Source organism: Mugil cephalus, chromosome 3 (assembly GCF_022458985.1).
Source record: "Mugil cephalus isolate CIBA_MC_2020 chromosome 3, CIBA_Mcephalus_1.1, whole genome shotgun sequence".
Classification (NCBI taxonomy): domain Eukaryota; kingdom Metazoa; phylum Chordata; class Actinopteri; order Mugiliformes; family Mugilidae; genus Mugil; species Mugil cephalus.
Window position 1 is genome coordinate 7,828,118 of NC_061772.1, and position 25,404 is coordinate 7,853,521.

General features: G+C 43.2%; 1 protein-coding gene across 4 annotated transcripts; it reads right to left on the reverse strand.

Moving 5' to 3' along the window:
* Window positions 1–1,261: 1,261 nt before the first annotated feature.
* Window positions 1,262–25,384, reverse strand: rnf111 (ring finger protein 111). 4 transcript variants are annotated; one of them, XM_047579858.1, is made up of 16 exons: window positions 25,250–25,356; window positions 24,854–24,917; window positions 19,698–20,657; window positions 16,380–16,512; window positions 10,259–10,413; window positions 8,726–8,920; window positions 8,115–8,494; window positions 7,094–7,346; window positions 5,978–6,335; window positions 5,769–5,894; window positions 5,566–5,683; window positions 5,044–5,124; window positions 4,344–4,439; window positions 3,972–4,055; window positions 3,430–3,533; window positions 1,262–2,824 (listed from the first exon to the last, which is right to left on the reverse strand). In XM_047579858.1, exons 3-16 carry the CDS (start codon window positions 20,572–20,574, stop codon window positions 2,707–2,709), a joined length of 3,078 nt encoding a protein of 1,025 aa, XP_047435814.1. In that variant the 5' UTR covers window positions 20,575–20,657; window positions 24,854–24,917; window positions 25,250–25,356; the 3' UTR covers window positions 1,262–2,706. The 4 variants fall into 4 exon arrangements, with proteins under 4 accessions (XP_047435814.1, XP_047435812.1, XP_047435813.1 ...); XM_047579856.1 differs by having other exon boundaries at window positions 3,972–4,058; window positions 25,250–25,355; XM_047579857.1 differs by lacking the exon at window positions 24,854–24,917 and having other exon boundaries at window positions 3,972–4,058; window positions 25,250–25,384.
* Between the last annotated feature and the right edge of the window lie 20 nt (window positions 25,385–25,404).

Below are 25,404 nucleotides of genomic sequence, written 5' to 3' on the forward strand. Positions count from 1 at the left end.
CGAGCTCCACACTGCGTCCACCATCTTGTCTTCTTCCCATAGTGCATCCTGGTGCCATGTGTTTCGCAGATAAGCAACGAACACACCCAGCCAGCCACACGGTGTAAAAGAAAACGCAAGGCCTGCAACCAGGCCACCTTCCTCCATTCTTCTAATGAACCTTGGCTGCCCATGACCCTATCACCAGTTGACCACTTTTACTTCCTCTGTACTGAACTCTGCAGACAGACTGGTTCAAATAAAACATCAACATTGAGGACAAAACGTTCATTCGTCGCCATCTCCCTCATCTGTCACATTTAGTCATAATGTTATGGCTGATAAGTGTGCATTGCACTTAGCTAACTGTGACACCTCCCAGCTGAGGAGGACATTTTATTTCCAGGAGACATGCATGGCCTCAGACATTTTTCATCAGTAGGAACATGACTTGTTTTAAATAATAAAATGAATGACCTGATTCAAACTTCTGCAGTGAAATAGACACACACACATTGGTCATTTGGATGTGAACCACCAGCTGAACACAGGTGTCACTTGTCCAGAGCCTCAGTCCATGTGATTATTAACATCTTGATAATCCATGTCCAAAGGCACTGCAGTGACGCAGCAGAGCAACAGTAACACCTCCGACCTGCCACTGCTGCTGGACCAGTGGTGGAGCAGGACCTGAGTCCTACATTTGGGTTGTGGACCATAGATCAATAACAGATTCGAGGCTTGTGACTGTTGAACAGGACTCACCTTTGTATAATCTCATCCTCTATTGCTGCTTATCCTCACTAGGGCCACAGGGTTTGTTGAAGCCTGTCCCAGATCTTGATATCATCCTGAAGCTAAACAGGTCTGACCAAGGTTTCATTGTTGTTGTTTATATGTTTCAGTCTTTTCATTATTTTGATCATCATCTAAATCATGTGCTGGGAGGAACTTTGTATATGGTTTTATTTTAAATACGCCACAATATACTCAACAAAGGTTGTTTGTTGAACGGATCCAAGATAGAGTCTGAGTTCACGATGAGAATATGAAATGACCTAAAATAACACAACATAAAATGGTGTTGGAAAAGACGTCCTACAGAGAGATGTCGACTTCTCGTATATGTAGTATAGATGCATTTCTTTGTGTTATATAAATATAGAAAGAAAATATCTTTAGCAACTTGAAAACACTGAGTTGATTAAAAGATGTCAGGATGTACAAAACCACCAAGAAATGTTTGAGAACATTCACTCAATCATCTGACTCGGACTCGGTAAAGAGTTATCCAAGTTTATTAATATTATTTTTTAAAACTAATATAAATCCCACAGAATATGATCCTGGTGCCTTTAAGTCAACGAATGCATGGATACCTGCTTTAAGTACTGCATTTCAACACTCAAAATATCTGCTTCTCCTTTTCTCAATGTTCATCAGAGTGGAAATACATGGCCTCAGCGCACTCATATTCACTACTACTCTCCTACCTTTTTCTCTCTCTTGTGCAAGTCTATGCGAGTGAATTAGTCAACAGTATTAGTGTTTTATTTTTCCTTTCCGCAGCAGCCAAAATGGACGCCGCTGCTCAACTACAGAGAGACAAAAGGGAGGGTGGCTAAAATGGTTTGAAGTGTGAGAACAAACGGTCTCAGATTGAGCTGTGTATTTCCATCTGAACACACACGCACACACAGGAAATTAAAAGTCAACGCCACTGCCAGTTATCCAATTGACAAAATGATCCCGGGCTGCAGGCTTGTGTGAAATTTCTTTAACACGTCTAGACCTGAGATCATCGCACAGAAACCCAAGTTAAGCATCGCAGGTCTGCAGGAAGGAAAACCCAACGGAACGGATAAAAGATTCACAGCAGATCCCGACAATCAGTTTAGAAAGAACAGTCAAGACAGGGGTGTGACATTCTTCTTCTTCTTCTTCTTCTTCTCTAAGATACATCAGATGCGGTGATAACGGTGTTTTAGTCAAATGAATGTGCTGGAGGGAGGGAGGTGTAATCGTAGCAAAGCATGTGCATATTCCGGGAGTGAGGTGAACATCGGAGTTTATTTCCACTCTAGAAATACTGGGTGTGCACTAATACAGCAGCTGATCTGTTAACATATTTCCCTAGTTAGGAATGTCTTGGTTTTCTTAACAAACATCTTTCACTAACAATCCACATCTTCTAAACATAAACTAATCAATACAATGATTGGTAAAATGAATCCTGCAATGTTGTTTTTTTTTTTGTTTTTTTTTTTTTAAACTGGATGTTGACATTCTATTCTAGTAAAGCAAGGCATTAGGTTTAGAGAAATGCATCTTTACTAGAGCAGCTATCCTCACCTGCAACTTGTTAGGCCGTGTTAAGCCCACGTAATATGTGCAAAGAAATGCATTGCAAGGAAACATGCAGAGAAATGAAAATGACACTTGAGGAAACAATCGAAAGCTACATAAAAGCTTTATAAATACAATAAAATCTTAAACCCTTAATGGAGAAATCTAGCTGTTGTAGTAATATGTGATAGCTGGCACTCTAGGCTCAATGCTTTTTTGTCAGATGTTTTTTGTACTTTTTTTTTTCTTTTTTCTTTTCTCGTAGTAGAGCTGCGCAGGTAATTCATGCCATCTTTGGTTGACTGCGGTACTGAAGAGAAAATTAATATGATCTCAAAATAAATTTTCAACAAAAGGGTTGTTAGAAAAGAAAAAACAGCATCAACTCTCGGCAGACAACTGCGCCTCAATGTCCACTCTGCAGATGGGGCACTTCTTATTGGTGAGGAGCCACTGATCCACACACAGCTGATGGAAGAGGTGCATACATGGTAGGCGCCTGGAGGGGAAACAGAGAGGACGCAGACATGAGGATCTGAAAACAGAAATGTCAACTCCAGACTTTCAATCAGCCGGTTAAAACGAAGTCCAGCCCTGTCGGTTTAAGCTACAATTAAACTACAATTACTGCGTGTGGTCTTGTGCCTTTACTTTCTCCAGTGACACTTCAGCTCAGTTCAGAGATTAAGGACACACTACGTGACATATATTTCACATAAATTTAACTCCATGGCTGCAAGTAGCATGTGATAACTCTTTTTTTTCTGGTTAAAATTCAAACAAATGTCACTTCCTTTTATGCCAACAGAGGGCAGAAAATCCTCTTTAAAAAACCTGAGCGAGTGCCAAAAAAAAGCAGCTCCACGAGGCTGGTAATTTTAAGGCACTCTGGGATTTTCCGCTGATTACCTGAATACCTTCGGGTTTAAAGACAAAAAAAATAAATAAAAAAAATCTCATGAGAGAGCGAGAGAAATGCAACAACTCCACCTGTCATCCCACCTGTCTCGCTTCACAGGCAAACACACGCGCCCCGGAAAGCATAATTGAACAAAAAATTGAGAGCAATGAGCGGGACAGACCCCCAGGAGGGAAGACGTTTACCTGACATCCTCCCCCTCCTCCAGTATTGACAGACAGATGGTGCATTTCTCCTCCGTGTCTTCGTCTGCCACCTCGTCTTCGTCTTGCTTTCCATGCAGCTTTCTCTGTTTTGCGAGAGACATTTGGAAACATTTGATATGTGCGGCGTCAGTCAGTAAAACTGCAGCAGATTCATTACAGTTGGTTCTCAGTCCTATTAACTGACTCTGTTACACATTAAACTGCTCAACTAAAAAACCGCTGAGGTAACGTTACTCAAACATGTTACACGTGTTAAAAAGTTAACTATGTTTAGGACAAACATTTCATCGAAAAACGAAGAAAAAAAGAGCAAACATTAAATTTGGGGACAGAGAGAATGGTCATTTTGTCCTTAAACAAAAACAAACAAAAAAACTTTCTATCCATCTATACTAAACAAATCAAAGTCACTCAAATCAAAGCTATTAGCCGAATTCCCTGGCCCCCAAGACTAAGACTAACATCTACTGTACATGTGAGCAGAGACATGTTTCCAAATTGATTTGTTCATTATTTCTCACCGATTCTGGGGTTGCGTGCATATTTTTCCCAATAGATGCCCAATCTTCAGGGGTTAACTGTTGGTCAATGTCTCTCTCCAACACCTTCTGTATTGGGTGGCAGGGTGTTAGATTGCTTATTTAGATACATTTGGAAACCCCTAAGGAGACCTTTCCCCAACAATATCTTCACAGCTGCAATCTCTGGTGAAAGACACTACAGTATTTTCTAAATGTTGGCAAAACATCATTTGAAACGAGCACAAAAGACCACTAGGCACTCTGTCCCAGAATCAACTGTAACAGGCATGGACAGCTATACACAGTTATCTCCCACATCTTTTTAAACAGTGAATATGACACGCACGCACACACAGTCTGACTAGTCCTCACCTTTTTGTACTTGTGTGGGTAAGTGCACCTCTCTATGGTTCCCTGAGAGGCTCCTCGGTTCACAGTCCCCAGTCTTTCCTCTAAATGCAGCAGGTCCTGATGGAGGTGGTGCATCGAAGAAAACACACAATCAGACTGACAGACACGTGCACATGTTTGCGTTGTACAGACTGAAACATGAATGTGATTTCTTTTTACATGACAATTTCCCATTTATGCTACTTCACGTGCACATTTTACATTTCAGAGGGAACTTTCTACTCCACATTGTTTTTTTTCTCCCCTGAACTTCTGCCATTGTTGCATTTTAGCAAATGTCCAAATATGTAATCAAAAATCCAAGATTAGGGAAGACAAAAAAAAGCTCTAAAAAGTAAAATAAATAAATGTGAAAACAAATGCATTTGAATACAACAGTCCTGCATAAAGTGAATATCATTACAAAGGTGTTCCACAAGAGAACTGTTCGTCTCTTTTCCTTTTCCTACAACACCGGCGTTTATCTAATTTCACTGTGTATTTTCAATACAAATAAACTAGCACTGTGACAAGAGCAAAATAGTGAGTCAAGTGCTGATGAGTCAGGATTATTCACACTGGCAGCAGTGATGAATGAAACAGTAAGTGCCACTGCTTGTTTCCTTTATTTGTCCATGGTCTCAAACCAACACATTTAGGAAAGAGCAGGAACTGTCCTCACCTCATAGGTTCTTCCAAAGCCAGTCATTCTAGATGAGATGTACCTAATGTGCGGGTAGGTCACTTCAGATATGCCAGTGTGCTAAGAGGAAGAATGCAATGTATTCACAACACAGTCAGTTTGTGTAAAATACAGCTTCCTACTTCTCAGGAAGGTGTAATAACAATGGTTACTTTACTTAAAAAACAAATGACATGATAATGTAATGAGAAGGGTCACATATGTATGAAAATGAATGAATTCATAAAAAATATACAATAATAACAATAATCACAAAGTGTTGCGCTATATTTGCGGAGGCTGTGTCTCAGGGATCCTGGATTTGTTGAGTGTGCACTTGAAATGCTTGATGAGCCACTATTAATTGCTTTTGCATTATTCATGTGGTTCACTAAACCATCCTTGAAATAACTGATGTTATAAATAAGGACCCGGTGCCATTAATCTCAACCGGGCTCCATATAAAAGCGGCTCATTTTCATGTGTGCCAACAGATGCGCGTGCGAGGACAGTCTCTCTCACCATGAAGGGGATGGGGAAGTGGTGCAGCCTTGGGGGAGGGTGGTAGTGGGGCAGGTGGGAGTGCAGGTGCCCCGAAGGGAACGGCGCCACGGTTACTCCAGTCTCGATTCCCAGTTCCCTGTTGACAAATGCTCCTTATTGTATCGACACGTTCTGTACTAGTCATAAAATACAGGATTAGCTGGTGAGGAGCTGGTACTGACCATGCTGTTCTCTGCTCGGGTTGGCGAGGATGGGAAGACATTGTTTGCGGCACATGGATGTGGTGTCCATGGCCGTAGTTTGGGTGCATTCTGTGGGGGTGTGGAGGAGGCCGCTCGTGTGCTCGTCTGCAAAGAAGGACACACACGTTCATTAGAGAGCGGCCTATGAGTGCTTTGCGCTAATCTGCACTAGCATCGGAGGTACTCACGTAGGGTGCTGCATCATCCTACGTCTTTGAACCTCCATCCTCTGCAGCATTTCATGTTGATGGATCCTCTGCACCGAAGCCCCCAGTACAGGCATATGGTGCGGCAGGGCCTGGTGATCAGCAGGAAGATGTTGGGCCAGTGGGGCACTTGAAGAAGAGAGGTGATGGGTGGAAAGGGGAGGGGGAGGGGCAGGTGGCACAGCGTGGCCAGAAGGGTGAGATGGCAGTGGTGCGTGAAAGGTGTGGGGAATGACATATTCTCCTTGTTGGGGAGGCTGAGGTGTGAGTTGGGGGTTCCCGTGGGAATGAGGGCAGGCGGAGGAGGGCTGATGGTGCAGCGAACGTGTTAGAGAGCCATCTAGGTTTGGAGAGGGAGAAAAGGAAAATATTTATTAAGCATTTAACTGTAATGTGGGTGAAATTCTCCGTTTTTGTTCTGAATAAAAAATGCCAAAGCAAGGCTGAATCCAACAACGCACTATTCTGTCAGAACAATTTGATCTCACTAAAAACTGCTCATGAACAATCAAATTCAACCATTTTATATTTTAAGCTTTCCAGATTTTGTCAGGTATCAGTCAAAGCACGGTGAAAGTCTACTTAATGCATTTGCAGCAGTTCTTTTGTTATGACTGACGTCCCCATTCTCTCATTGACACCCCGAGATTCTGGCAAAACTGCTTCAGATTCCTACTGCGTCCTCCTCTTAATAGATAAGCAAAGCTTCTTGATGCAGACATTGCCATTTGTCCGAGCTGCAGTGAAATGAAGAGGAGTGTCAGGCAGAAGGGAGGTGAGCAGAGGCACAAGCAGCCACTAATTCTTCGTCCATACCCACTTGGGAGCCTTGACACACTGCTGAAATACATACTGAAATATTCTGAGTAGCAATTAACTTCTTCTGCCTGCTACAGTTCCCTCAGCACTTGGCACATTAACCATTAGTCTCTGTTAATTACTATTAGCAGCAGGCTGTGGCTGTGCTTGTGTTAATACTATTCTGCTGCAAATTTGTTCATTTTTCTTACATACACTGGGAAATGTTACTTGACAAACTCGGAGAAATGAAACAATGAATGTCTGTCTTCTCGTGCTATGTGGCTGCGGCGTACTTACAAGATGGGTGCATGTAATGTCTGCAGGTCTGCGGTTGTGTCTGCGACTGTGGCTGAGCCACCATGGAGGAGCTGAATGAGTCCACCACCGTCGGCTGGCTGGGCCCAGGGGTTGCATGGGAAACATAAGCAGGGGGTCGCGAGGTGGAGCCCGGGCAGCATGGGTCAAAGGCCGACGTGCTGCCATGGAAACTAGCCCCACCGTTTCCACTGCTCCGAACGCTGCTGTTGCTCAGGTCCACTGGCAGAGTTTGCTGTGAAGAGGAAGGCAGAAAGGTTAACGAAAGAAGCGGGACACATTTTGAAATGCTAATTGTGTCATCGTTTTTCTCCCCAAATTATGTCATATACCATGTGCAGTGAAAGCCAAATATCACTTTTTCCTTCTGAGTAAAAAAAAAACATATTTCCATTTATCAGACACCTGTGTGTGTTCTGTTGCGTGCATCTAGTGAAGTGTTGTTAACATTAATTTATTACTTAGTGATGCACAGTTGTGATAGAATAGAGGATGCTAGCATAGCACAAATCATAGCCAAGACCACTTAATGTCTTGTTACTACTTAGACTTACCATTACTTTGATTAGCGGTGCTTTCATACCTGTATTTTCTTCCATTTAACTGTGGTTTAGTTCATGTTCGCAAGGTAATCTGACAAACCCATTACAAGCAAGCAGGCTCCAACCACCCTCTCTAACGTGTCTCAGCTCGGTTGATTTGTTCTGGGACGGTGTGAGGTTGATGCACTCACACCAGCCCAAACACACCTACCTGGGGGGTAACAGTGTCTGAACAACAAACTAAGTGTGAAATCACTGTGTGTTTTGACTCAATATTGAAAGTGTCCATATTTAAGTATCTGTCACCACAACAATGGCAACTACTTGAAGATTGATAGATGCCTGACTTTACTTATAATTTAGTGCTCGTGGAAACAGGGCTGAGTAGAAGCACGGTATGTTTATACAGCTATACAAATATCAATAAATCAAAGGTTGTACTGAACACGGTATGTCCGTACCTGGTCGTGGTAGTGGGTTGGGTTGCTGCTACTACTGCTGTTGCTGCTGCTGACTCCAGCGCAGGGGGCGGGCAGAGCGGTGGGCCGCTCCACGGGGCAGCTCGCCTCTTGAAAGGGCACAGTGCCCGGTGGGTGCGGTGCTGGGTGATGGACATGGTGGACAAAGTGGTGAGTGTTGCTGTGGCTGTGGCTGTGCTGAGAGCCTCCGGGCTGCTGCGAGGACGACGCCTGCAAGCAGCTTGAATGGGGGTGGCTCAGGGACAAGTGACCAGGGGAGGGGCCTCCGCACGGGGAGTGCTGCTGACAGCAGGACGGGAGTCTGGGCATGGCTGCGCCGGCGCCTTCTCCCACTGTACCTGACAAACCTGGTCTGCTGTCATCTGACGAGAGAGAGACATTTGATTAGCAAAACAGGATGAGGCAGCAGGTTAGCACGGCTAGCGCAGGGAAGAAAAGCAAGGAAGCTAAAGTTGACCAAGGGTGACATGCAACCACTTCATACTTTATTGTGTAAACGATTAAGAGCTAAAAGGAAGTACCAGTCTTGCCTCTGAGCAAGAGCTGAAAATGGTCTACAGCGTCTGATTTCAACATGCCATGTCCTGTCTTACCCTCTGTGGCTGTGCGAGCAGAGCCACTTGGCCTCTGTGTGTGCATACTTTCAGGTATTGAACCTGGGCAGCTAGTGGAAGGGCCTGGGGCATCATTGAGCTCTGAGGTAGAGGCATGATGGGAAGATGATGATGAGGACGACCTGACTGTTTGACTGTGAATGCTGCCAGACGTTGTTGGCACAACTGAGAGATCTGGGGAGAGAAGAAACGTACATCAGGTGGCAATTTAGAAAAGGCGAATTAATGGTTATTGTGTTTAGACGTGGAGCTAAAATACTTGCAACTATGCATTAAACATGAGAAATAAAAGAGTGCACAGCTCCTTCCCAAAACTGTAATTCGCTGCTTGAGACAAAATGAGAATTATTTATCCTACAAAAGCTCATTTGTAAATATTTCTGAATATTTAAAAAGTCGCTGAAATGACAGGGGACTGTGTCTGAGATCTTTGTGCATCCCCCTCCCAACAAAATAAAAAATAAATCTTTATGGAAAAATAGTAAAGACTAAATCGTACAAATTAAATACAGCACACCTAGGTTCTTACTGGTACATCCAGGTGGACTGTAGCATGTGGTTACTTGTCTGCAGAGGCTTAGTAGCCGAGTAGAGGAGCAGACTTTATTAGCATTCCAGTGTGTTCACTCCATCTGCTTTTCATATTCACAAATTAATTTCTCCTCTTTCTACTAAGAAATACACTCTAATACTCAGAGCTCCACCACTTTGCCATCCATCATGGTGTGGGCTGATCTGACTTGAGACATAAATGCCTGAAGCCATAAAAGCGGTCCACTCTTACATAAAATACAGTGCTTGTATAAAATGAAAAGAAAGTGCAACTGTAAAGAAATATCATAGCGGCGGGGGTTCATTAAGGTTCATTTTAATTTTCATTGCACAACAGTGCACTGTGTTAGGTAACTGAGTAGCTACTTGTTTGCATCTCTGAGTCTGAATAAGCCTGTGAACCACTGGTAAAAGTATGTCATTTATATATGTATTTGCATTTTTACCAACTGGGCTCCTGTAGCATCAGTCCCAGAACAAAATGCTGAACTAATTCACTATTAATGTAATCAGCATAAAGGATATCTGGGTATGAATGCAGAATGCTAAATCATGACCGGGGAGAGCTGATGGGTTCAGAGATAACTACTAATGCACACTGAACATTTCCCTTAGTTCTTACTTCACCAACTTCACAATCACTTAACAGGCAAGATTTTTGTTGAAAATTTGCAAGAAAGAATTTAGATTTCTGAAACAAAGGACAATAACTATACTTGACAGATTTGTCTTTTCAAAGTTCAAAGTTGACTCTGGATTCTATTCTTCTTTTCTATTTTACATGCACTTAACAGAGGGACACAAACACAGTAAAAGGACAGCCATTATGATTTACTATGAAGAAGAACACATCCTTACACCTGGGAGGAGGAAGGTAACGAGTAAAGTTAAAACTGTGCCTAGTTATCCGTTAATCAGACTGGTTAAAACGGATGGAGGCTTTTCTTTCTTTGCCGTTACCGTCTTCATCGACTGTGAGGTCCACCACCTCCCCAGCATTCTGACGCAGTGGCTGAATGACTGTGGAGAGTCTGTGACGTCCCCGCGGCTCCTGAAGGCGATTCTGGGAGCAACTGTTAGCCCAAATCCTGCCAAGACCCCCCACTGAGCGTGACCTATAGACAAAGAGACATAACAAAAGTTCTGTTATACCAAACTGGAGTGCAGGACAACCGGGAAGACTCTCACAGCCGAGCGAGGGCAAAAGCTTCGCAGCAGTGAGACACTCAGGAGTTCATTTTCAGGACAGCATCTGCTGCACAACACTATCCAGACCACATGTACACAACGGTACACAAGCAAACATACAAACATTTAAAAGCCCTTCTCTACCCCAGAAAGCTCTAGTCAAAACAATAAAAAAAAAAAAATTTGCTTAGGAAATTAAGCCACCTGAGTGAACGCTTTGTTAGGAACTGCTCGCATGTTCTGCATTCATGACGGTCCGACCACTTCCCTCTAAATCCTCATTTCCACCACCTTTCCTTTCTCCTATATTTAGCCTTTTCCTTCTCTTCCTTTTAATTTTCTCTCTCAAATGCTCCCGTTGCTCTACCCCTTGTCCTCTGTGACTGGAGTGAGAGGCCGGGGAATAGCCACATTTCCCTCCGCGGTGCCGTAAAGCCAGGTGATCAGAGGGAGGAGGAATGTGCCTGAGGGACAAGAGGCAAGAGACTGTATGGGAGTGCCGTAAAGCCGGATACCATGGAGCTTTGCAGCTGGGGGATTTCACTGCTGCCAAATGAGAGATTTTGAAAAATACACAAGACCAGTGGGAAAAGAATGTATCCAAGTGCCAACAGCACAGCCGTGATGTGTCAAACGTGTGAGGGGTTTGTGCCGATTAACAAACAGAAACATAAGATATTATTAGATGATAACTCCATATAGGACAGATTTTTCTTCATGTGTTTGCTCAGGCTTTAGCCGGTTTAACGTGTTTATCTTTATGATATCCTTACGTAAGACTTGCCACCTGAATAGAATAGAAAAGAGCGCATAACTAATGGCTGGATAGGAAACGTAGTCTTCAAAAGATCTACAAGAAAAGAAGTGGTGTTCTTCTGTACAGAACCGTAAACCAGAAATGTTTTATGATTGTGTATAGTACAGAGTGCTGATATAAGGACACTATGGAGCCGATCTGGGATTAAATTAAGAATGTAATTAAGAAAGCAGGGGACCAGGGAAAATTCACACAAGAACTGTATGTAGTTGCAGACTACAGTCCGAGTAAACCCACAAGAGGAGGACTAGTGCACTATTGAAGGCGAAGGGAGGCCACAGTAAAGACTGATTTAGTTTGTTTTGGTCAACTGCACTTTGTATGAACTTAACTAAAAAAAAAAAAAAAAAAACGACTCCCGACGTGATTGTGACAAAGCGCTCGCTTTAAAAAAAAAAACAAAACAAAAAGGCTCAAAAATACCGATAGTTTCTTTGATCACATTCCTCAGACGTGTTTATGGCAGGAAAAGTATTTTTTCCTCCCTGCTGTTCGTGATAAGGGGGATTCCCATTAGCTCATAAGGCCTGAATCCAATTCGGTTTCCTGAGACACGCGCTGCACAGTCCAAGTGGAATACAGGAGGAAGCTTATTAAGTCTCATACTTCACAAATCGATGAGGCAAACTTAATATGTAAACTTGCGCACACTTGTGGCTCCCCGCAAATCACACAGCAGCAAGGGCAGCATGCAGAGGGAGGAGGGAAGTACAGGGTGGTTGTAATTGGACAGCCTCCTCAGCTCTGGGTTGATCCCAATGAGCAGGGCTTGACACTGGGGAGGAGTTCATAATTAAGCAGACCTGGGATTATTTTGTAAATAACTGTTTACCACAGTGGCTCCCTGAGGGCGGGGGGGCAGATGCAAGGAGGAAAACAGTGCATTGTAAATATGAACACTATGGGAATGGGTGGCTTGTCAAAGATCAGGTTGTGCCAAGCTACGGTACCTGTGGGATAAGAAAAGAGCTGAGGGCTGCGCTCTGCGGTAATGTAGAGTAAACTGCTGGGACTGGTGCTATGGACAGCTAAGGCAGGGAGTTTGGGAGTTAAGGGGGGAGGGAATCACACCAGACAGGAGAAGAACTGTGTGTACCACAGGAGTGGTAAACAATTTCAGACATCACGCACTGCACTGGCAAAGCATTTGCCTTGTTTTCATAATTGAGGATTCGGACAACTTCGTGAAGACGGTAATGTGGCATGGGCTGCACTCGCAGAGAGTAGCCGCTGCTTATCTGCATTATCAGGACGGGGGCTGATCAAGGCCGTTTTTAACTGATCCGTGTCAGCTACATAACCCTTGTTTATTGTAATTTACAGCACTCTGTGTAAACCAGTTGCCAAATACAGCCCACAGTGTGCTGTGTTGAAACACTGGAATCTTCTACTGATGCTCTGCTCTGCTAGTGAGCGAGTTGTGGATGAACAAATCCAAACCCAAACCCTCACAGACACCAGTTTTCAACCTGAGATAATCAACACGCTGCAGAGTTGTGTGACGGGAACAAATTTGGGCTAAAAAGGCTCAAGGTTTTGTTTTCCTTGATTTCAATGATTTCTGGCCACTGCTCCTGATGTACGCGGCTGGTTCAAACCTGAATTTGAACATGCACAAATTGTACAAGCTGAGAATTAAATGTTCAAATCCTGTCAAAACCTTTGAGCTGAAACTGTTAAAAGAGCGACACTGTTCTATCTTCTATTTAAAAAAACATACCGTATAAAACATTTAAGCAAAATCTTTATTTTGTATAAATAATCAACTGGTTTTATTTAAGTTTACATGAGCCAAAAAGTGCTCGGAGAAGCAGCCTTCAAGTAAATATCATGCAGCAAACACAGCAAAACGAATCAAACGGCATCACAGCATATTGACTGGTGAACACACATTCAGCTCGACATTCCCAAACAATACCAGAAAAGCCACGATACGCTGTGCCGATATTGACATCCGCTGGACACAAACACACATTCATACACCGGACCAGTGTGAACAAAGATTTCATTGCTCATTCTGTTGGCCTTTGATTCTCCGCCCTCCTGCTCCACTGCTGCCCATCCCCCCTTCGGCGAGGCTCATCTCTACATTCTCTAGCGAGACAGGACATCTTTGAAAGTGAGCAAAACAGGCCGTTTAGACCAGCAATGACATTCCACGCTCGGCGTAACCCCTCCCAGGAACTATTTCCAGATATCACTGATAGAGCAACACAGAATGAGCAACGGGGAAAACGAGCGATACAAAAAAAGGGGGCCAGATGGAGGTTAACACAGAGGCAGAGGTTGTTGAATTGAGCTGCATAATCGCCTACATGAGGAATTAGGGGAGGACTGAGACAGGAAGTCATATTATAAGAATGGGGAAATAACATTCTCAGTGGGGTGTGGAAAATGGAGGTGGCTGCAGAGGATGACAACAACATACTTTCTCCCATTTGTAAATATTTGGCAGTTGTTCTGGGAAGAACTATGACTGTTAGATCTTTACCACAAAATATACACTGTGTGTCCCCAAAAAAAACATTGTATTGATGATGGGAGAGTCTGACCACTGCGTAAAGATTCTCCATCATCTTGGAATATGCCCATGACATCATGGAAGTAAAAATCCACTGATGGAAGAACCTGGTCATTCAGCATATTCAATTAGTCAGCTGACCTCATTCTTTGGGCATAATGTTGCTGAACCTAAACCTCAGCAACTACAGCAACCCCAGATCATAGCACTGGTCATGATGGGGGCATCACTTCATCTGCCTCTCTTACAGTAAATCTGGACTCATCAGACCACATGACATTCTTCCATTGCTCCACAGTCCAATCTTTAGGCTCCCTGGCAAACTGGAGCCTTTATTTCCAGTTAGCTTCACTGATTAATGGTTTTCTTAAGGCTACATAGCTGTTTAGTTGTTGTTTCCAGCTGAAAGGTAATCACCCATGCAGTAATTATCCAACAGGAGTCTTGTACCTATTTGCTTAGTTTCTTGTTAGTTTGAAACCACAAAAAACTGTGTTATATATATAACTAGGCCCTGGGGTCAACCCAAACTTCCACAGGCCACAACACTTTTGTGGGGGAAAGTTGGTCTGGAGTTGCTCCGTTAAGAGTTGATTATGCTCCAGCAAAGTTGTGCCGGGACAACCAACCAAATCTTTGTCACTCCAGAATGAAATCTTCTACTTCTCGTGTTTCTTGAGTAAATGTGTGAGCGACTATGAGATAATCGAGTTCTAGATCTTTGGGCAGGTAACTGATTAGCTTTGCAGTATGTGTGTGTGTGTGTTTTTTGTTTTTTTTGAAAGAGTTAAATTACAGCAGCCCTGCGCGGATCCCCTTATGAGAGTGATGTGGTTCCGTGGCTATAAACAAGCAGGCATGCAGCTCCACTATGGCTGCATTCTCTGGGCAATGTAAGCAGAGCTATGGAATTCATGAGCAAAGCAAATCCACTGAAGCACCACACTCTACCCCACCCTGCAAGCAATTAGTGACCTGCATTTTCTCCTTTTTCTAGTTCTGTCTCAGTGGTTAAAACAACTGACACACACACTAACACAGCCACTGGCTATAGCCCGGTTAAAATCTTGAAATATCTGAATAGTCATTCTGTAGGTTTACATGTAGGCTGAGGAAAACATATTCTGAATATGATACAAGGTCATGTAAACATATCTTATTCTAATTTAGTCCACTTTGAGATTTTTGCATTTTTTAAATATATTGGACTTGCTGATATCATTCAAGTTTTAGGAGCATGCATTTGGTTATGTACCTCAATTGGGGTTTTCTACTACAGCTTGCATCACATTGCCTCTTGGCTGTTTACAGGCAGCTCTGTCCATTGTGCACAAACCAGCTAGCCCAGACCAGTTTGCAAGGCTGGTGTCAAGTTGCATGTCCAAAAGAAAAGCCCACACTAGTTCGATGGAAAAACCTCCCCTAGTGTACCTAATAAACTGGCAAGTGAGTGTGGATTATCACCATCTTACCTAGAAAATAAGCAATCTGTGTGACCTAAAACAAGAATTTATTGTGGCTAAATATCCCTGCTTAATAGTGAGCTGCTTCAATAAAGGGAGGGGTTGAAAGACACTAAAGGCTACGGTCATCGTCGTGGCAGCTTCTTAACCTCTGCTGCTGTGTCAGCCACTTTTCTGTTCATGAACGCAATCGCAAGTATGACTTCCCCATGAAGACGTCAAACTCAGTGCACTGGTGCTCAGTTGTAGGATGAGTGATAGTCACTGCCGTAAGTGGAGAGAAGGCACACCACTGACTAGCATCTAGGTTCACATATGGCACTGCACCGAAAACAGATATTAGCATAGCAACAGGCCAAATACTATTTTTTGGCAGCAGTAAACAACACATAAATAGACCAAGTAATATGATGGATGAGTGTAGGGAAAGACGGTTCTTATGTTTGGAAGAAAGGGGAGCTACACCACATGTCCAGTTATGCAAAAGTTGCTGAGAAGACGCTTTTCTTCAACCTCAAGTCCCAAAAGACCTCATTATGAATAATTCTGACAAATAAATAACATTTCTGACATTTTTGTTGTGAGCAGCACCCAACTGCGGTTATGAGACACGCTACAATACAAGATTAATAAAGTTTCACTTCATACAAGGTCAGACATTATTACGAGAGCAGAACTGGATGCGGCTCGATAAGATGAAGATTACATTTTAACTCCTTTCTAGCCGTGACAGTTTATGTTGGGATAATCAAATCAACCTGGTGGAACAACCAGACCGGCAGAGACAACGAGTAGTAGCACTGGTCTGACAATAAATGTGATGACAACTTGTTTGATTTCTGAATTAATATCTGATTCTATGATTTCTGTGATAAAATAGTGTCTTTTTTTTTTTTTTATTCCACTCCTAAAATGTGAAAAACAACTCACACTCCAATGTCACAGATTCTTACAACCTGAAAAATGCTATACGATGCAACTAGAGTCAAAGTTATGTAACATCCAAGTGTATTCAACACAACACAATTCATACAACTCAGTCATACTTTCAGACACTTTCACTGGTTGCCAAGAAAAATCTGAGGTGCCCACCTGAATCCATCTCCAACTGTGACTATCTCCACCTCACTGTCTGTTGAGGTGACATTGATCTCCTCGCTTGCAGGGATAGCAGTGGCTGGAGCTGGAGACGCCTCGATCACCACCACATCTTCATCCAGAGCACCTGAACACAACAGTACATGTTAGTGCATTACAGGTTATAGCGCAAAGACAAAAAGTATCAAAGCTAAAGCTAGAGTGTGTAGTTCTGTCCATACTGACAAATGTTTGGTTTTGAGACTTGAGACCAAATAAACATAGACAGTTGTGTATACTAAGCCACTCAGTTCAGCACTGGACACAGCAGAACGGTCACCAAAGCATAGCTGTTTGTTGTTTTGTTTTTTCATTCACTTTTCCACATCTGCTCTTTTATTCAAAACATTACACTCATAATCTTCTTGTGTGTAATACCTTGTGAGCCCACTAAGGTGTCCACTAAGGTGTCCACTAATGTGTGTCCACTAAGGTGTCCACTAAGGTGTGTCCACTAAGGTGTCCACTAAGGTGTCCACTAATGTGTGTCCACTAAGGTGTCCACTAAGGTGTGTCCACTAATGTGTGTCCACTAAGGTGTCCACTAAGGTGTGTCCACTAATGTGTGTCCACTAAGGTGTCCACTAAGGTGTGTCCACTAACAGAAAATCATTGCAGTGAGAGATCAATAAGAACGGCAACAATCTCAATAACTAAAAATGAATTTTTGGATGGAAACTACAATTTAAACAGAGACGCCTCTATGTTCTGTGCATGAAATGCGTGAAAGGAAATAAATTCCATAAAACCAAAGACCTCCTATAAGCTGCGAGGCTAGGAAACTGGGAAGAGCTATAAAATGTTGAAGAGAGTTGGCTCTCCTGGTCAGGTCGGTCCACAGTTTATTCATTCTAGATGATGATGTTGTTGTAAAATGTTCAGATTACAGTAAAATGTTTGCCCTGTGGACATTTTGTTCATCATTTGGTTTATTTTTGTCATTTTTGTTTCTCTTCTTAAGAGCTGAGAAGCCAGCAAGAGTTGTCAGACTATTGTGCAAATGGCAAACATCACACACCAGAGGACTCAAACATTTAGACTCAAGCATCAACACTGTTTTCATTTAATATATTAATAAACTGTTTTTGTCATACTTTGTGAGTCGTATGTACTCACTCTTGAATTAATACCCCCGACCTAGTACACAAGGAGCCCTTTTCATCACAGACACTGTGTGACTCATTGTGTGAATTAGTTGTGATAAACTAATTTGTGACAAACGCATCATTCTTCTCTGCATTCTTAATGGACACGGTGCCTGTGCGAAGGGGGGTAGGTGTGAACTGTTGACTCACGCATCAGGTACACGAGTCAAATCTAGAAATTCTCTCGTTCGTTAGCAGAGTCTTCTGTGTTAGTGTCTTTCCAAACTTTTACGGCACATGGCAGGTGTCATGAGGAAACAAATCAATATGAGCAGCGCTTTCACTTCATCTAGGAGCAGAGGAAGACCAGAAAATCAAATCAGCTGCAGCCTGTGGTGGATAGTGAAGACTGAGGAAACAGGCATTTTGAAGTGGCCGCTAGTTTAGTTAAATTACCGGATAGCTGAGTTTGTTAGTGCACTTCGTCTGACTTTGTAGTCCGGGTTGTGTTTTTGTGCACATCACTGAGTGACTTATAATTCCCCAGAGTGATTTCTATTCCAGTTGTCTCGTGAGAGCTGCTGCTTAGCACCCTCTGCAAGTCTAGCTGCCTGGCACTGGTGGAGGCTTCGTGTAGTCACACAAACAAAAACACCTTTCAAGCTGGAAGAGAATTGTTACCAACGTGTGTGAAAATATCAAAAGGCCACAAGCGCTAACTTTCACAACTTGGCAGCCACTTGATCAACTACGAGGACATGTAATATGCTTCAAGCATTTATTTAGTGGGTCACCCATAGCCAGATGTGTGTTTACACATAATTTTGTCACATTTTATTCGTTCTTAAACAATAAACTACAACAACAACAGTCCATCCCAGTAAGTCTGGCTAGGTTTAATCTTCTGCTCTCTACAGACTGGATAAGATTAACCTCTTTCCAACCCTGGACATTTAGACAGCAGGTTTCATCGCTCGCCTCCTTGCTTTCCGCTGATGTAAACAAAAGTCGTGTTTTTCCTCTGAGACCCACTGTTTCTATGCAAAGGCTGCCCCGCTCAACAGCGTCTGAGTTTTCTCCCACCTGTCTCGTACCATAGAGGCACAACAACTAACTTTCCATTCTCCCCTAAGGCCAAATACTGCTAAAGCTAAGTGGCTACCTGAGAGAAACATTATACCGAGGTAGAGGTGGGGCTTTTCAGAAGATCTCATCATCACTCGCTCAGAACGACAACAGACATTTTCAAGGTTTTTCCTTTGCCTGTGTTGGTCTGCCTTAGCTACTGTACTCCGTGTTGAGCCATAATAACGTGCACATCTACTTTAGCCACAGAGAAGGGGCTAGCTGCACTCACGTGGTCCTTCTTGGTAGCAGGACTGATCACGACAGCCTCTTCTCTATATTCCCTATTATTTTGTGCATCAGTGCTGGAGACGAGAGTAAAACCTTTGTAGTTGTTTTGTGTTCAGGGATCCGTTCATTTGTAGCTTCTACCTGATACTCTGTGGTTTGCAGTTTGGTTTCATTCCTACATTCCAGTTTGTGTATTTGGACTATCAGGTCCTTTAATGGTTTTCTTCTTTAATGTTTTCACTCATAACCACAAAGTGCTCACCAGTAAAGCTTCTAAAGCACCTTTATTTGTTGTTAAAAACCGCCCGTGCACGCTGTGCGATGATGATGATGATGATTTTGAACTCTGACACTCGCCATTTCTGTTCTCTATTCTACCATTCAGTGCATAACATTTCCAGACTGCATCAACGTACTTCAATTAAAATATGTTAATTCTGGGTTGTGCCTTTTAGCTCCAGGCCATATCGTTTCCATTGTGCTGTGATGGTACCCCTGTTTGCCTATTTCTTTTAAACTTGGAAAAAAGAAAATCACAGAAAAGAATGACCACATTGTGGGGTATGATTTTGCCTGCTCATGCTCATGAAACCCACCTAATTAAAGTTATGAAAGGCCCCATATATATGAATGTATGTATCACCTTAGCCTTTTGCTGGCTGATTATGGATTAAAAAAAAGATATAGAAATCCATTTAACTACTTTAAACTGCCATTTCAACTACTCATGATCATGACTGCATGATTAAACATTAATTAAACATACCACGCGCTGTTCAATATAAATTAAGAACAATACAGGGTGTACAATGCAGCACAAGTCTAAACTTACCTGTGGCTACAGTAGCATTGTTGGGCTGGCTGCTGGTGCTGCTGACATCCACGTACAGCTCATCTTCTGCTTCAGCAGAAGAAGGGGAGGACGAGTCACTGCTCAGATCCTCACTGGAACTACTGGTGCTGTGGAACAGAGCGTACTTCCTACGTGCTATCACTTCACGTTTCTTTCTCTGCAGTAGTAGTCGCTCCTTCTGCTTCTGAGTCCGCTGACCACCTCCAGCAGTCGTTTTCACAAAGCGCTTCCTATGCAGAGGCCGCCGGCTGCTCAGACACGGCCGCTTCAGCAGCACAGGCTCAGCCTCAGACCGCACCCATTTATGAGAGCGATTCCCCCGAGTTCGACCCAGAACAGGGCGCAGGTTAACTCCAGTGGCTGCTCCTGTAGTCAGGGCGGGAGCCTTTTGTTGGCCCCCTGTTGCTCCGGCTTCCCCCTCGTCCTCTGAGCTGAGAGTGTCCGAGTCCCCGAATCTCAGGCTTGACGAAGGGGATGAAGCACAGTCACTAAAAGAGGACTCGTGGTTATGTTCGTCCTCGCTGGGTTGCTGTAATAGTTCTACTCTGGGACGCTGAGGCGCCAGCGAACTCTCGCTGATGTGGCCCTCTTTCAACGAGCAGTCTGAAGGCCCTGCCTGTTGGCCTTTTCTTTTTCTGCGCCCAGGGAGGCTCCGTTCTGAGTCTTTGTGTGTTCCCGTGTCCCTCAGAGGACGATGCCTGGACTCACACAGGGTTTCAAAATCGCCACCCCCCTTTCCAATCACTTCCATGTTGTTAGGGAAGCTCTTGGCCGCCTCCATGGGCTCCGGGTTCACCAGTGGCTCCTTCAGATGCTCCTGTCTGCTGGCCGCCTCAGATGGCACCTCACTCTTCATGGTGGCAGGTCCGTCCTCACAGGGCAAACACCAAGAGCACTCGCATTAATCCCTAGGCCTCTGTCCACTGCATCTTACAACACCTAGAATAAATAAAGAAGAAAATAAGTGACACTCAACAAAAAAAAAACATTTAAATGGAAGCTTGACCCATTAGCTAATACAAAAATCTAATTAATTCATAAAATGTCATCAAATGTCATCAATGGCTGGTGGTAGCAGTGCGTGGGAAATCTGATCTCCAACTGATGAGACTGGAGTGTTTGTTGAAGACGGGGAGCTCGAGGAAAGAGAGGTAAATATGCGACAGTTCTGCATTCTTAAAGAGGGGAAAACAGAGGGCCTGTTCAGACCTTGATTTAAGATCCGATCTAGCTGATACCATCACGTAAAAGACAGATGTGTACACCCCCAGGACGCGCCGAGATCGCATTTGAGAGATCTGATCTCTAACCACATTTGGAGGTAGTCTGGGTCGCATTCCTTTGGTCGTGTGAAAGCAAAACGTCCTGAGTCAAAGACCACCTATACTCAACAGGGGTGCTCCTGCATAATTGGGGTTTTGCCTCGTTTATTCAGTAAATAAAACCTACAAGTGCCATCATAAATGATCACGTGGAAAGGAAAAAGCTCTGTAATTGAGGTCTGTTCATTTGTAATGAGAACCTTTTTAATATTCTATCCTTGTAGCTGTTAACTAACTAAATAAAAAATAAACAAATCTAAGTAAGAATTTACTTAAGTACACAAGTGGGATTCTGTGTTAATTATTGATAAAGTTATGTTGTTGAGGAACTACGCGTGGTTGTGTTATGTATTTCCTCAATCACAATCGGCGTCTTCAGAGACTATCATTCGTATGGAAACTTCCAGGGTTGGAGTCATCATCTGAGTTTTGTGCAGGTCTCACTAACGTCAGGACGCAGATCAATAAACAATAACTTAACGTGTGCCAAAGGTATGACGCACACACCCAAAACAACGCTGCCCTCAGTTCTGGAGCAGCAGTAGAGATCTGAAATTGGATCTTGAGTCGTGTGTTTAATGTCAGGTCTGAGCACATGCACTTAAAGCTGGTCACTTGTGATCGGATTGCCCAGATTGGATCTTAATGTGTAAGGTCTGAAGAGGCACAGAGGTGGGTCACTTTTCAAAAAAACAGGGAGAACAAGGAAGAAGAAGACTATTTCTTGGCTGGCATCTGTGCTATGACAAAGAGGGAAGTTGCCAACATCAAAAGCCAACAGCCAAATCAAATGATCCAAAATGAAGACTCTCCAAATGACAAACAATTCCAGTCAAACATCACAGGAGCCAAAGGTAAAGAAGAACAATCCAACCCCTGCACGGTGCCTGCCCTCTCTGTTTGACAGGTATCACCAGTTATCACCCTCTTCTTCACTGTGCCGTAAAGAAACCAGCATGCTGTTTTTTAGGCTACACACTGAACACGTTGATGTTGACTCCACGGACTAAGTAATGCTAGTCATACTGAGGACAGTGTCAACAGAATGAGGTCCAGATGTTGTCCCAAGTTTCCATTTAATAGATGTAGCAGACAACAGGAGAGTCTCTGTGTCAGACTCATTGTGGAAATAATCTGTTAGGTTTAGGCGAGGGGAGGGGGTCAGCTGGGTGCAGAAAGAGGAAGATTCATCCTGATATCAATAGTACATGTATTGGGACATATCTGCAATATCAACAAAAGGGTGGAAAATAATATACAGATGCCGAGAAAAGAGTGTGAAGCAGCTCCACTGAGAGTAAAGTCATCAACATGCTGATTCACTCCCTATGAATTCTCTGCAAAAACTGCATGCTGTATTCAAACGTGGGCTCAACTGGAAATGGCTTCTGTACTAGGGAGCTGGCAGAATGCATGTTTAATGTCCGGCCTAACTGATTCAGACATTTGCTTGTCACATACAGCTCCCTTGTGTGCCATTTGAAAAATGTCCGGACCGCAGTCCATGTGTAAAAGGCCCTGAGCCTTGAAGCTGATTCACAGTCCCATATATGACTGAATCCTAAAATTCAGGGCACACCTCATCACACTAAATTTAACTGAATTTGAATCACTTGGACTAAATATAAAAGTCCTCCTATACATTTAGTGCAGACAGTGGGAAAACCAAAATGAGGGGATAATGCTAGACTTAGGTGGAGGCTTGCGTGGACTGAAAACAACAGTGTTTGATCAACACAACCAAGCTCATCCAATAAGAAGGAACATAAATAATAGTGCATACCACTGCTTGTAACAAAAACAAAATAATCTTAACGGGTTGCAAGGACTTTTCACAAAAACAGAAACGCAACTGCAAAAGGCAAGTGGTCCACATGATTTTTTTAAAGCAGGGAATGTTCTGGTTATGCTACCTGTACAACCCCATAACAACAGCTCATGGGGTTAAATCACAGCAACACGTTCATCCACAAAGTCATTCTGTCGGTTAGCACAATTAAAGTCAGTGTGGCCAAAGTCTGCAGATTAAACATAGAAACATAGAAAATAAATCGCAACAGGCTGAGTCAAAAGTAATGGGTGACTCAGTACTCACATGTTTGCACCATTGTTGCTTCCAGGGTACATATGAATAAGGCTAACTCAGAACAAGGCCTCAAAGGAACTATCCACAGTGAAAGTCATTTTTGTGTTCCTGTCATGACTTTGAGAAAATTCAGGCTTTATTTGTGTGCACTGACAAGTAAATCCCCAGAGAAAGAGACTCTTCAAGTGTGTTGCACTGGTAACATTTTCACAGTGGTGGAAGGTGTCCCACGACGACAAATTTAGGCTACTTTGTGAAGTTCGTCTCTGAGACTCAATGTGTGACTTGTGGTGCTGAGGAAGACCTTTCAAGGTATCTCAATCCATCTTTATTTTGGACTCAGATCAGTCCATATGAAAATAATAATAATAATAATAATAATAATACTAAGGCTTTACATCTGTCAATCTGATGTAAAGCTGCTGACTTTCACTTTTAGAAAGTGATGTAGGAACATATTGTACTGACACGTCTTTGTGACCATCTGTGATGTAACACAACATAAGAAAATAAAACGAGTGCTTTGTTCTTCCACAGTTTGCTGGGGCCACACAATTTGCAGAATTAAGCAATATCACCTTGCTTACTTCTGCTTTGAAAATAATGTGGATGTGCGTAATGTGGATGTATAAAATATCCACATTTCATGTAGCTTCACACAAAGAAAGCCCACGCACTTATTATAGCACATTTTACTCTGTTTGCCCAAGGTCAGTTGTCCATTCTCTTTAAGATACAAATACTGCTCAGACTTCTCCATCGCTCTGGATTATCTCTGTAACACATCTATATTCCTTTGCATTTGCTGCAGGGTAACTGTTCTGAACTGCAGTGGCATATATGCATATGTATGTAAAGTGGTAATATATAATGGGAGACAATGCAGGTTGCAGTGCTGTTTCATTTGCCAACACTGAAATAAAATATATCCTTGTGTTCTCCACTCACAATCACTTTGAATTCACAGCAGCACGCTGACAATCACCCGACAAGAAGATGCAACTTCTGTGAAAGAGACATGTTGGATTTGGTGTGGCTATCCTGGAGGATAAGTAAACTTATAAATGACAACGATTCTCTGGATGAGAGTCTTTCAGATGCCATGGACGAGGCTGTGCAATGACATGTATGTACTCAGGGGCCTCAGAGGACAGAACTGATTGGAGGAAAAAAATATCCCACAGCATCAATGCTGAATGACAATATTTCCAGAAGACGACCACATAATGATACACAATAGATTGTGTGGCTGAAACAGAATTAAGTGCGTGGTATTACCTGTAGAAGAACATATGTGGAATGGCAACAGCAACACAAATCAAGATGAAGGACTGAGCCGACAGCTGAGCTCTAACGATCTACCATCACACTGTGAAACGACTACGAGTCACTCTCATCAACCAAAAAATAGACCTACATGTATTCACTGAGGTTGGTAACATGGAGCCTAGGGGTAGGCATAGTTTCTACAACGTTTTACAATCACAATAAGCCCAGCAGCTGTCTGTCTGTCTGTCTATCTGTCTGTCTGTCTGTCTGTGTCCCACAAACGTAGCTGAAGTCACTGCGTCCAGATAAAGTCGCGTTAGTAGAGAGGCACTGAAACATAAATATGCATATGTTTGTGATGAATTGTTCCTGTGGCGTATTAACAGAGCCTAAAGTGGACAGTTAGCCATCTCGCCTGAGAAATACTCCAGACAGAAGACAACAAAGACAACACGTACCTGGGTCTAAGTCCTTTTTTTCAAAATGTGATACGGTCCTTTCTGTAACATGCGAGGTGAAATCCTGTGGAAAACAGCGACAAGCTTTTAAAACGGGCGTTTATCTAAATGTTAACCCTAACTGCAACTCGGCAGGCCTACACAGAAATCGCGACCCGAGGACGACGGTGGCTGGGATTGTGAAACTGACAACACAGTCCCGAGCTGAGCCGAGAAGCAAAATCGAAGGCAATGGGCCCTAGATGGCTACGAGCTAAGCTAAGGCTAGCTCCACTTTACAAATCAAATACTCGATTGTAATCAGCAATTTTGACTCGCAAATGAATCCTGTCGGTTTTTGAAAGGTAGCACTTCCTCTCTGTCATGTCTCCATTTGATAAGATAGAAATGTCTTACTGTTTGCCCTCGACGAAGTTCCCATTCCTGCCTTCCGAGGCATCTACTGTTGTTTACCCAGCAGCTCGTCTGTGGCTGCTGCTACAACACTGTCGTTGCTCTAAGCGCCGATTGGGGGCGCCATTTCTTCGCCGGCCACCACCACCACCACCACC